The sequence below is a fragment of the Bombina bombina genome, chromosome 11, assembly GCF_027579735.1.
Source record: "Bombina bombina isolate aBomBom1 chromosome 11, aBomBom1.pri, whole genome shotgun sequence".
In the NCBI taxonomy this organism is placed as follows: Eukaryota; Metazoa; Chordata; class Amphibia; order Anura; family Bombinatoridae; genus Bombina; species Bombina bombina.
This window is the reverse complement of record NC_069509.1, coordinates 122,034,918-122,048,038: the sequence shown is the minus strand read 5'-3', so window position 1 is coordinate 122,048,038 and position 13,121 is coordinate 122,034,918. Positions and strand designations below refer to the sequence as shown.

Genomic DNA, 13,121 nt, shown 5'->3' with positions numbered 1-13,121 from the left:
AAAGTATTAACCCATAAACCTCCAGCCCCCCACATCATAACTACTAAACTAAACCTATTAACAGTAAATTAAACTATTAACCCCTAAACCTAACACTAACCTAACTTTAAATTAAAATTACAATATAACTATATTTAAATAAATAAAAACTTACCTGTGAAATAAAAATAAACCTAACATTAAACTGTAAATTAACCTAACATAACTATTCTAATAAAATAAAAAATACAAAATAAAATAAACAAATTTAAAAAACCTAACATGAAAAAAAAAAATCTAAAATTACAAAAAATAATAAACACTAAATTACGAAAAATAAAAAACACTAAGCTTACAAAAATTAATAAATAAAATTATCAAAAATAAAAAAAATTACACCTAATCTAATAGCCCTATAAAAATAAAAAAGCCCCCCAAAATAAAAACACCCCCTAACCTACAATAAACTACCAATAGCCCTTAAAAGGGCCTTTTGTAGGGCATTGCCCTAAGTTAAACAGCTATTTTACCTGTAAAAAAAAGTCCCCCCAACAGTAAAACCCACCACCCAAAAAAAAAAAAAAAATTAAAAAACCCTAAGCTACCCATTGCCCCTAAAGGGACATTTGTATGGGCATTCCCCTTAAAGGGGCACTCAGCTCTTTTACAAGTGTCCATCCCTAATCTAAAAAAAAACAAAAAAAACTAACAATAACCCCATGCAATCTACTTACGATTCCTGAAGTCCGGACTTCTATCTTCATCCAGGCGGCGAGAAGTCTTCATCCAGGCGACGACACCTTCATCCATCTCGAGGACATCTTCTATCTTCATCCCGGCGGCGCAAAGCAGAGCTATCCTGGAAGACATCCTGCGCGGAGCGTCCGATTCATGCGGTCACCGCCTCATACTGAAGTTAAATGCAAGGTAGCCGTTTCAAAATGGTTTACCTTGCATTCCTATTGGCTGATTTGATTCTTCAAATTCAAAACATCCAATAGGATGAGAGCTACTGTAATCCTATTAGCTGAATGCCCTTTTAAGGGTAGTGTAAAAGAGCTGAATGCCCTTTTTAAGGGTAATGCCCATACAAATGCCCCTTTAGGTGGGTTTTACTGTTGGGGGTCTTTGTATTTTTTACAGGTAAAAGAGCTGTTTAACATAGGGCGCTGCCCTACAAAAGGCCCTTTTAAGGGCTATTGGTAGTTTATTGTAGGTTAGGAGGTGTTTTTATTTTGGGGGCTTTTTTATTTTTATAGGGCTATTAGATTAGGTGTAATTGTTTTTATTTTTGATAATTTAGTTTATTATTTTTTGTAAGCTTAGTGTTTATTATTTTTTGTAATTTTAGATTTTTTATTAGAATAGTTATGTTAATTTATAATTTTTATGATTTTTTTATTTCATAGGTAAGTTTTTATTTATTTTAAGATAGTTATATTGTAATATTAATTTAAAGTTAGGGGTGTGTTAGGTTTAGGGGTTAATAGTTTTAGTGTTTTGCGATGTGGGGGGCTGGCGGTTAAGGGGTTAATAGGTTTATTTAGTAGCGGCTATATGGGAGGCCGGAGGTTTAGGGGGTTAATAATTTTATTTAGTGGCAGCAATGTAGGGGAGCGACATTGCGACCTGAAGTGCGGAATTAAAAAATCTCCGTAACGCAACCTCATTGATGTCTATGGGGGAAAGCGGGCATGAGCACGTCAAATCAGCCCTTGGATTTTGTGCGGTATGGAGCTTAACGCCACCATAACACACAGCACAAGGAGGCTTTTCAGTAACTCATAATGGCAGCGCTATGGAGAGTGACGTTAGTTTCGCACCCTGTTTGGCACAACACTTGTAATCTAGGCGATTAGAATTAAAATTTGAAAGTCGTTTACAACTACATGCTCTATCTAAATCATGAAAGTGTAATTATTACTTTATTGTCCCTTTAATGAAGATTTTTCACACACTTTTAGAATCCCAAACATGCTAATTTTATATACGTTAGGGCAAATCAGCAAGTGGGCAACACATGGAAGCATTCTGCATTTAAATTGTCCTGTATTTTTTTTTTTTTTTAAATTGAATATTCAGTACTAGGAAATGTAGTCCAGGCTGAAACATAAAAATAAGAAAATACTTTGTTGATTGTTATAGTCCTTATTTATGCATACATCTGCTGTAGAATCATTGGCAATATTATTTTAGCAAACAAAAAATCATAATTTATGTAAGAACTTACCTGATAAATTAATTTATTTCATGGTGGCGAGAGTCCCCAAGCTTGTTACTGATGGGATATACATTCCTATCAGGAGGAGGCAAAGTTTCCCAAACCTACAATGCCTATAAATACACCTCACACCTCACTTATATCTCAGTTTAACATATAGCCACGTTGGTGAGGTAAATAAGGAGCAAAAGCATTAAAAATAGGAGCAGGAAAAAAGATGCGCTTTATATAAAAAAATTAAAACCACACAAAAAAATGGGTGAGCCTTGTGGACTCTCGCCACCATGAAAGAAATGAGTTTATCAGGTAAGTTCTTACATAAATAATTGTTTCTTTCATATAGGTGGCGAGAGTCCACAAGCTTGTTGCTGATGGGATATAATACCCAAGATGTGGAAGTCCACGAGTAACAATAAAGGAAGGGATAAAATAAAAACAGCTATTTTTGCTGAGAAATTAAATCCAAAAAAAGTGTATTTAAACATTTTTAAAAAATTAAATTATAGGCACTAGAATCAAACTGAGTCAGCTGTCTGATGAACCATTCTACCAAAAGCTGCTTCCGAAGAAGCAAAAATATAAAAAATGGTAAAATTGAGTAAAGGAATGCAAAGAAGACCAAGTGGTTGCTTTGCAGATTTGATTAACTGAAGCTTCATTCTTGAAAGTCCAAGATGTGGCAACTGATCTTGTAGAATGAGCTGTAATTCTCTGAGGCGGAGACTGGCCCACCTCCAAATAAGCTTTGTGAATCAAAAGTTTCAAAAAAGATGCTATAGAAATGGCAGATGTTTTTTGACCTTTTCTAGAACGGGAGAAAATAACAAATAGACTAGAAGTCTGTCTGAAATATTTAGTAGTATCTACATAGTATTTCAAAGCTCTAACGACATCCATAGAGTATAAAGATTTTTCAATAGAATTCTTACGATTAGGACATAAGGAAGGTACAATAATTCCCTATTAATGTTAGAATTCACAACTTTAGGCAAACATTTGAAAGAAGTCTGCAAAACAGCTTTATCTTAATGAAAAATCAGATAAAGAGACTCACAAGAGAGAGCAGACAATTCAGAAACTCTTCTAGCAGAAGACATGACCAATAGAAACAACACTTTCCAAGAAAGCAGTTTAATGTCCAAAGAATACATAGACTCAAATGGAGGAGCCTGCAAAATATTTAATACCAAACTAAGACTTCAAGGAGGAGAAATAGATTTAATAACAGGTTTAATTTAAATTAAAGCCTGGACAAAACAGTGAATATCAGGAAGATTAGCAATCTTTCTGTGAAATCAAACAGAAAGATCAGAGATTTCACAGACAAACCTTTATCCAAACCATCGTAAAGGAACTGGAGAATCCTAGGAATCCGAAAAGGAATGCCAGAAATAATCATGTGAAGAACACCATGAAATTTAGGTTTTCCAAAACTTGTGGTAGTCTTCTTTAAAACAGGCTTACAAGCCTGAATCATAGTGTTAATCACAGAGTCAGAAAAACCTCTATGACTGAGGACTAAACGTTCAATTTCCATGCCATCAAATTTAAAAATTTGAGATCTGGATGGAGGAACGGGCCTTGAGACAAGAGGTCTGGTGTTAGAGGAAGAGGCCAAGGCTTGCAACTGGACATTTGGACAAGGTCCACATATCAAATCCTGTGAGGCCACGCTGGGGCAATCAGAAACACATACGTTTGTTCCATTATGATGTTTGAAATCACTCTTTGAAGCAGAACAAGAAGGAGGAAAATGTAAGCAGGTTGGTAAGACCAGTGTACTGCTAGAGCATCCGTAATTTCCGCCTAAGGATCCCTGGAGAGGTACCTGGGAAGTTTCTTGTTCAGATGAGAGGCCATCAGATCTATCTCTGGAAGGCCCTACATCTGAACAATTTGATAAAACACATCTGGATGGAGAGACCACTCACTCGGATGTAGAGATTGATGGCTGAGATAATCAACTTCTAGATTGTAACTTCCCACAGGAATAGGGCCCTTAATTCCCCCTGTATTTGTCTGTAAAATGTTGTCTTATATTGTATTGTTTCACTGTTGTACTTATATCTTTGTACCCATGGACAGCGCTGCAGAATCTGTTGGCGCTTTATAAATAAAGAAGAATAATAGTAAAATTAATAAATTCCCAATTGTCTACACCTGGAATATGAATTGCAGTGATTAGACATGCAAAGCTGTAGAGGTCTCATATGAAAATGAGCAAAGGCTGAGATGGAATAACAGTGGATAGATTTGTACTCAAATAAATATTTTAAGCATGTAATACATTTTCAAAGCAGGAGCCACATAATCGAGCTGAAGAATTTAGATCAGCTTTTTTACAACAAACACACTAAGCTTTAATAGAAAGATGTTCAGACAGCTCAGTTCCTATGGTAACATCTGAGGCAGGTTCAGATTGAGACATAGTTGCAAAAAAACAAAAAAAATATTAATTTGCAAGTTTATATCTATGCTCCTATATAGAGATGGCTTGAGAGAATGCGAAAACATTATAAAAATAGATAGCATCTGATTAACATTGTTCTGTCTACAAAAACAAATGCTGCACAAAGCTCTCCAAAAAATTGAGCATAGAGAGACTTGGGAGCGGGAGATATAACGATACAAAAGGTGCAACATTTTGGCACCAAAAAAAGCGGTGCAAATTGATAACGCGCAAATCAATGCATAAATTGCGTCATTGGTGCATGTTTTGCGCACAAATTTAAAATATCATCTTAAAAAAAGGAGGTAAGTTAATTTGGCTGTTTATTTATATATAAAAAAAATATTATTTCTGTAACATTGTCTGTGGACCCAGTCTGGAAGTTTGATATAGCCAGTAACAATCTGTAAGGTTGGCAAGTATCGTGATTCTATGTGTTATCCCTGATTTAATTGTATTTGCTGTTCACATCTGCCTATAGGCGTATTTATACATTGTATACTGTTTCTTTTCCTTAAACCTGTTTGAAAACAATAAAAAGATATATTGGAAAAAAAAAAAATATATTATTTGCCCCCAATCACTTATTCATAGTCAACGCATAATCAAAAAAATGTTTTTAAACTGAGGTATGAGTAAGGTGGAAGGTGTATTTATAGGTATTTAAGGTTTGGGAAACTTTGCCTCCTCCTGGTAGAAATGTATATCCCATCAGTAACAAGCTTGTGGACTCTCGCCACCTATATGAAAGAAAAGAAAAAAACACTTTGTATGTGTTAATGTGTATGTATATGTTATTTATAAATACACACACACACACACACACACTTCTCCCTTCCCCACTCTTTCAGCAGACAGACTAGTAGCAGGAGCTTGCTGGTAACACATCTCATTACCTGTTACTGTGCCGTTATCTAAGGGAGAAGACAATAAAAACAGGAGCCTGAAACACTGCAAGAAAACATACCGCTGTTCACTGTCTTCTCTATGCTGACAGCTCAACTCCCGCTGTTGTCTTTACTGCTCCATTTGGCAGGGGAGTTTGAGAGAAGAGAAACTTCTGCTGTCACAAAGGTTATACCGGGGGAAGTATAGCAGTAATCTCTGCACTTCTCCACAGCCAGTGTGCACCTAACATTTAACTCACACCAGGACACATTCTTAGGAACTTAGCTTACACTATGTGTGCCCTACCCACCCTCCCAAAGTTGTCACATGACATTGGCATGACGAAAGGTTAGAGTTTAAAAAAAAAAAGGCAGTAACCTTAATAATAATTTTCATTAGGACTCTTTGCGGGCACTTTCAAGTCCTTAGGCCCTGGTGCAGTGGCACCGCCAGTCGGTCTGCCCCTGACAAGTAGCTAAACAAGGTGGAAACTTTACGGCTCAGCAGAGGGGGCAATGAATAATCTAAGGGCGGGAATTGCCCCCCTGTAGCGATGCCTATGCTGAAGTGTAAAGCGATATCAAATACAAAGCACAATGTGTAAATGCAGCAGAACTCTCATGTCATGCAATGCTATGTTATACTGGGCTTGTCTTTCCTTCACAAATAGAAATGCAGGGAATGCCCCTTGGATAGCAATCCGCCTTTAAAAACTTCACTAGGGATCTTGCAGTGCAGGAGGATCATTTTAGAATATCTCACCTGAGTGGAGAGGTTTTCAATATCAGGCCCTAAGATAAAGCAATTAAAAGTTTACATTTCACTACCTATCTCTCCCCCCCCCCCTCTGGGGGTGTGAATTAATGAAGGTACAGGCTGTCAGGACACAATATGCAATAATAATAACTAGCAGTACACAGCATTCAGGGAATGGTCAGAAAGACATATCATGAAAGTCATTTTCAACAGGTTGCAGTATGTAAGAAATGGCTAGCAGGGCACAATAAGTAGATAATGCACAGCTGGACACTATATGCTTGGAATGGCCAGAAGGTCACAGTATGCAGGGAATGTACAGAAGAATTCAGTACGCAAGGAATGCTTAGCAAATCAATGCTCTAGAGTATTTATATTAAAAAAAAAATGTCAAAGTGAAAAATATATGTAAGTATTTATTTCTGTTTTGTTACCATTGCTTGAGGTGTTCCAGAGAGTTTTGTATTTTGATTTATTAGTTTAATAAGAGATATCAGTGTTGGGTCATCGTATTCAAATCTTTTCCCAAAAATAATGGAGCTGATGACGTTAGAAACTGCACTGTTCAAAATAACTGGTGTGCCAAATGGTTTACCTATAAAATAAAGATATAGTTAATAATAACAAAACAGTTTTTCATGATTAATTGAAACTTTTCAATTTACTTATATTATCAAATGTACTTCACTCTCTTGGAATCCTTAATTGAAAAACACACCTAGGTAGGCTCAAGAGCAACAATGCACTACTGGGAGCTAGCTGGTGATTAGTGATTACACATATATGCCTCTTGCCATTGGCTCACCTGTAGTACATTGGTGCTGTGGCGATGACTTTAAAGGGAAAGTCAAGTCAAAATGAAACTTTAATGATTCAGATACGGTATGCAAATTAAAACAATTTCCCAATTTACTTTTAAATGGACATGAAACCTAGAAATTTCTTTCCTGGGTCAGGTAGAGAATAACATTTTAAACAACTTTCCAATTTACTACTATGATTTAATTTGCTTCCTTCTCTTGTTATCCTTGTTATCAGGAGCTGCAAAGAACCTAGGTTCTAGCTGCTGATTGGTGGCTGCATATATATAACGACTGTCATTGGCTCACCCATGTGTTCAGTTAGAAACCAGTAGTGCATTGCTGCTCCTTCAACAAATCATACCAAGAGAATGAAACAAATTAGATCATAGAAGTAAATTAGAAAGTTGTTTAAAATTGTATTCTCTATCTGAATCATAAAAGAAAATGTTTTGGTTTCATGTCCCTTTAATATCAAATTTGCTTTGTTTTCTATCTATTCTTTGTTGAAAGCTAAACCTAGGTAGGCTCATATGCTAATTTCTAAGTCCTTAAAGGATGCCTCTTGCATTTTGACAGTTTTTTCACAGCTAAACAGTGCTAGTTAATGTGTGTCATATATAACATTGTGCTCAATCCTGTGGAGTTATTTATGAGCCAGCACTGATTGGCTTAAATGCAAGTCTGTCAAAAGAACTGAGAAAAGGGGGAAGTCTGCAGAGGCTTAGATACAAAGTAATCACAGAAGTAAAAAGTGTATTAAACTCACAGTGTTGGTTATGCAAAACTGGGGAATGGGTAATAAAGGGATTATCTATCTTTTTAAACAATAACAATTTTCAAGTAGACTGTTCCTTTAACTGTGGCCTAAATTACCGATGGAGCACTATTGTGGGGTATCCAAGCCACATCACAACCTTGTTTTAAGGATTGAACACAATCTGATCTTACAAGTCTGTGGTAGAAACTAATTATCAGAGAATGTTATGCATCTGCTGAAATTTTTTAGCATGCCCTATTATAGAGGTTATGTGTTGTACTTTAGCTCAGTCCATAATAGTGCTAAAAGAGTTAGCATGACTGGAAACCTGAAGTAAAGTGTATAGAAATAAAGTATTTCATTTATATTTATACATATTCAAAGTACATAACACACACACATATATATATATATATATATATATATATATATATATATATATATATATATATATATATATATATGTATGTGTGTCTATATCATTGAGAACTCACAGCCAAGAAGTTCTCTCTTTCTCTTTTAAGTTTGACTATGTGCTGGTGGGGTAGGGTCCGCCCCATATACACCTAAGAGCTTGCTTAATTGGCTAAGTGGCATAAGTCTTTATGAAAATCGCTGATTGGATAGAGTACATGCCACTAATACAGTACAGTGGTGCGCTCTCCGGATCATAATGGTAGCAGGGAGTAAACAAAAGGTGCTAACAAAAACAAACGTTTATACTCCTTGCAGGGACACCTTAAGGCGGCTGCCTGAGTTACTATATTGAAGCCCCGGCCCTGTATAAAGGACAGTGAGGGGGTTCCTAATTAGGTGTGCAGGTGTTTTGTGCTGTATGAAAATAAGGTGTGCACGTGTATTTTTCCATTTTAAAATGTAGAAGTGCACTTGACAGACTTCACAAGCCTTACACTGCAACATATTTGTCCCTGATTGACCTCAGCAGAGTTGATCTAAAATAAACTGCACACCATTGGTTATTTTGCTGACTGTGGGCCAGATTACAAGTGGAGCGCTAAATACCGCTTTCATGAAAGCGATATTTGTGTTCCACTATGTAAAACCAGTGTGCTGGTATTACAAGTTCACAGCAATGCGAACGCGACCTCATTAGAGTGCTCTTCCATAGGCTCCAATGGGAGCCTTGTTCTGATGCTTTAGTGCAGCAATGCCAGCAATTTTTTAAATATGTATGTATATGCTTATATACATATATATTTATGTGTTAATATGTGTATATAGGTTAGAAGCAAAAGGATGGAATCCGACTTATCCGTAAAAACAGTCTTTTATTAAATCCACATAGGTAAAATGAAACACATGGGAAACACAGCAAATCCTGTAATGGTGTTACGGACGCAGCACTGACAGGCTTACGCGTTTCGGAAATACATCCGTAGTCACAGCCTGCAGTGCTGAACCCAACACCTGTTTAAAAAGAACATAAACAAATGTGATAGGTAAAATCATAAAACTCGCCCTTGACTGTTAACCAATCAGGAAATAGAAAGGAACCCATCCCCTAAAAAATCTGTGATTATACACGTAACCAGAAAAACAGAAAAACATTTGCATATAAACAAATTGATACAAAATTAAAGGAAAGTAAATCAGTTGCAAACACAGAGAAAGAAGCAATATGCAACATGTAATCAAATTGACTAAATTTAACCTTTAACAGTGATTAATAGAGGAGACAAAATCCAGATATAATTCAGATATAATGTATCAGTCCGGGAAAGCTAGAGGTATAATAGTTAGTAGTAATGACGCTACTGCTAAAGAGCAGATTCCTAAGGAGCTTAGCAAAGTTTTCAAAACCTACTATACACAAAATAATTGCCAATGATATTGAGACAAATTATTATAAGATAGTTATGATGTTATCAAAGACGATATTATACCTAAAATATTACAATGTAAATGTGTCACAGTATAACATCATATGTACAGTGAAAAGCAACTTTCATATCCATATTATGGTAGAGATTGACATGAATTGATATTAATAATAATATTCATGTACTTATTTCACCATATTCTGAACAATGAACATAATATGAAAATTGAGCATTGCCCATATGCAAGGCCAAATACACACAATTTGTAAATTGATAATAAATAATAAAAAATATATAAATATTAAATATTAATAATAATGAATCAATATGATGACCCCCATGATCAAAGTGGCTAAAAGATCCCAACGTGTCACAGAGTCTCTCTACCAATAATCCCTAGCAGCATGTTTAATTAATCTATGAGTAGGTAAACCCCTACACATCAAATAAAATTGTGTGTTGAGAACATGATTCAATACTAGAGACACACATCATTCCCAAAGATTCATAACATCGTACCTGGAATTTAAACCCTTAGGTGAGCGTGTGCCCAAAGTAAAAATCCAATAAGCCTCTCGTTTGGCTAAAAACTGGTCAATGTTGCCTTCTCTTATAGGTTTATTTATCTTTTCAATAGCGCACCAGGAGAAACCCTTAAGATTATTGTTGTGTAAAACCCCAAAATGCTGTACTATAGGAGTTGTGGCCCTTTTTGTAGTAAAAGAAAAAAGATGTTCCCTGATCCTTGTATTAAGATCCCGTGAAGTGAACCCCACGTATTGGATCTGGCACTGGGTGCATTCAATGATATACACTGCATACTGAGTTGTACAGTTCATGCATGCACCTATAGTGTAACTCTTGTTTGTTACCATACTAACAAAATCTTTAGTAACTTTTACAAATTCGCATGGTTTACACTTCAGGTGCCCGCATCTGTTCATACCTGTATGTTTAAGCCAAGAGCCAACTGGTTTTTTATCGGCCCAAAGTTGGACTCTTCCTATAGGAACATCTCAAACCAGTCTTAACTGTGTCAACCAATCTATCTTCTGCCAACAATATGGGGAAATGCTTACGCACAATCAAACATATCTGTGGACACTGGGCACTATGGGTGGTAACAAACGTTACACCTTTAAAGACTTCCTTGTCTATGGCCTTGGTTGCCAACAGATCCTCTCGTGGGATCTTTTTAACTGCTTCCCTGGCTTTCCTCACTGCCTGTAATGGATATTTTCTGTCATTAAATCTTTTTTCGAAGTCATGTGACTCACGCAAAAAGTTGGCGGTATCTGTACAATTTCTTTTTAGTCTGGTGTACTCACCTTTTGCAATAGCAAAAGGGACATGCCTGGGATGGCAGCTTGTGAATATAAAAATGGAGAGTTGCAAGAAATATGTTTCCTATAGTTGGTAGATTCAATGGTTCCCATTTATGTACCCTCCAAGGACAAATCCAAATAATTAATGTGTTTGCTGTTCCATTCATAAGTAAATTTAAGGCCCACATTATTCATATTCAAAAAGTCAATAAAGAGGGGAATTACTGTTCTCATCTCCTGTCCAGATGAATAACAAATCATCAATGTATCTTTTAAATAAAAAAATACATTCCCTAAAAGGGTTAATATCTCCAAAGATGTGGTAAAACTCCCACCAACCAAGAAACAAATTGGCAAAAGACGATGCAAATTTCACTTCCGGCAGTACCACATCTTTGGAGATAGTAAACATCCTCAAACTTAAAAAAATTATGAGTAAGCAGAAACTTAGTTACCCTCAGAATAAATGCCTTAAATACCTCTGTAGAATCAGTAAAGTTGTCAAGAAAGAAGGATATCGCTTCCATTCCTTTGGAATGGGGAATGCTTAAGTAAAGGGACACAACATCCACAGTTAACCACTTTGAGTTTGGAGTCCACCTTAAATTATCCAACACATTAAGGACATGCTTTGTGTCCCTCACATACCAATGTAGTGATAATACTAGAAGTTGTAGAATGTGGTCAAGCCATTCCGACAAATTGCCCAGGAGAGAATCCACCCCACTAACAATGGGACGTCCCTGTACATTGTCCAGGGACTTATGTGTTTTTGGTAAATGGTGGAACAGGGGAGTTTTAGGATGTTCCACCATCAGAAAAACAGCCATAGCCTTATCCAAACTCCCCTGTTCAAGGCCATCATCGAATAAATGTCTCAATTCCATCTGAAATAGTGGAGTGGGGTCTCTCTGTAATATTAAATAATCATCTGGTTTCTGAAGTTGTCTCAAACCTTCATTGACATATTGTACACGGTCCATTACTACCACCATTCCTCCTTTGTCTTATTTTTTAATGACCAGTGCCCTATTTTCCCTAAGGGTAACCAAAGCCCTTTTCTCAGAAACAGACAGATTATGTTTATACTTAGGTTTGTTGTCTTTCAAATTCACCAAATCCTTTTCCACCCTATTGTAAAAGGTCTCAATGACACTCCCTCTACTCTGAATAGGGTAGAATGACGATCTTTTCTTTAAACTGGGACCTATGCTGGTGTCACCATCCTCATCCGTGGCTTCTAACTGAAGCTGTTGTAATGCAATAATGTCACAACTATGTCCAAAACTGTTAGTATCAGTGGCACCAGCATGGGTCAATACCGAATCAATGGAAGAATTATCTGAGAAATACTTCTTTGGGTGATATTGCGCACAAGTTTATTAATATCTATTATGGTCTGAAATACATCAAAATCATTAGAGGGAGCAAAATTCAGGCCAAGACTCAAGACCTTATATTGTTCATTAATCAATTCTTGTGATGAGAGATTAACCACATTACCTACTACTATAGTGTGATTTATTTGTATATGGTCTGGGGTCTTGGCTCTCTCAATTGGTACCTATCCTGATTTGAATTCATAGTGGTACTGTATGTCTGTCCTGGTTCTGGGGAAAAACCTAATTAAGAATGGTATTATCAGCCTTATGATTGGAGTACAATACAGAGCTGGATTCAATATAGGGAGTCTGCTTCGGTCTCACTACTGATATATCGGAATTGGTATGTATATTTATATAAGCATATACATATATTTTTTACTGGGAACACACAGTTTCCATAGACCGCAATGTAAAGTCACTTTTCAGTGCCGTTTTTTTCCTAACACTCCACTCCCACCAACTTCTACTCCAAAATACTGTCTAGTGCAGTCATTTTATTAAAAAATATAGATGCTTCTATCTTTATTCCTTCATGAAATACACTAGACAGTATTTTGGGGACATTTGGGGCAGATTTATAAAATTTGTAGTGAGTTAGATATCTCATTCCAGTCCAAAGATATGGGTATTTGAAAAATATATATAAATACATATATACACACTCTCACACACACACATACATACACACACACATACATACACCCACACACATACATA

At 36.2% G+C, this 13,121-nt stretch overlaps 1 protein-coding gene across 2 annotated transcripts in view; it reads right to left on the bottom strand.

Moving 5' to 3' along the window:
* The window catches only part of LOC128642402 (cytochrome P450 2K1), a 316,728-nt gene that overhangs the window by 182,992 nt on the left and 120,615 nt on the right, over nucleotides 1–13,121 (bottom strand). For both annotated transcript variants that reach the window (XM_053695165.1, XM_053695166.1), the window contains exon 4: nucleotides 6,728–6,888. In XM_053695165.1, coding sequence (XP_053551140.1) covers nucleotides 6,728–6,888 — 161 coding nt within the window. The remainder of the gene's footprint in view (nucleotides 1–6,727; nucleotides 6,889–13,121) is intronic.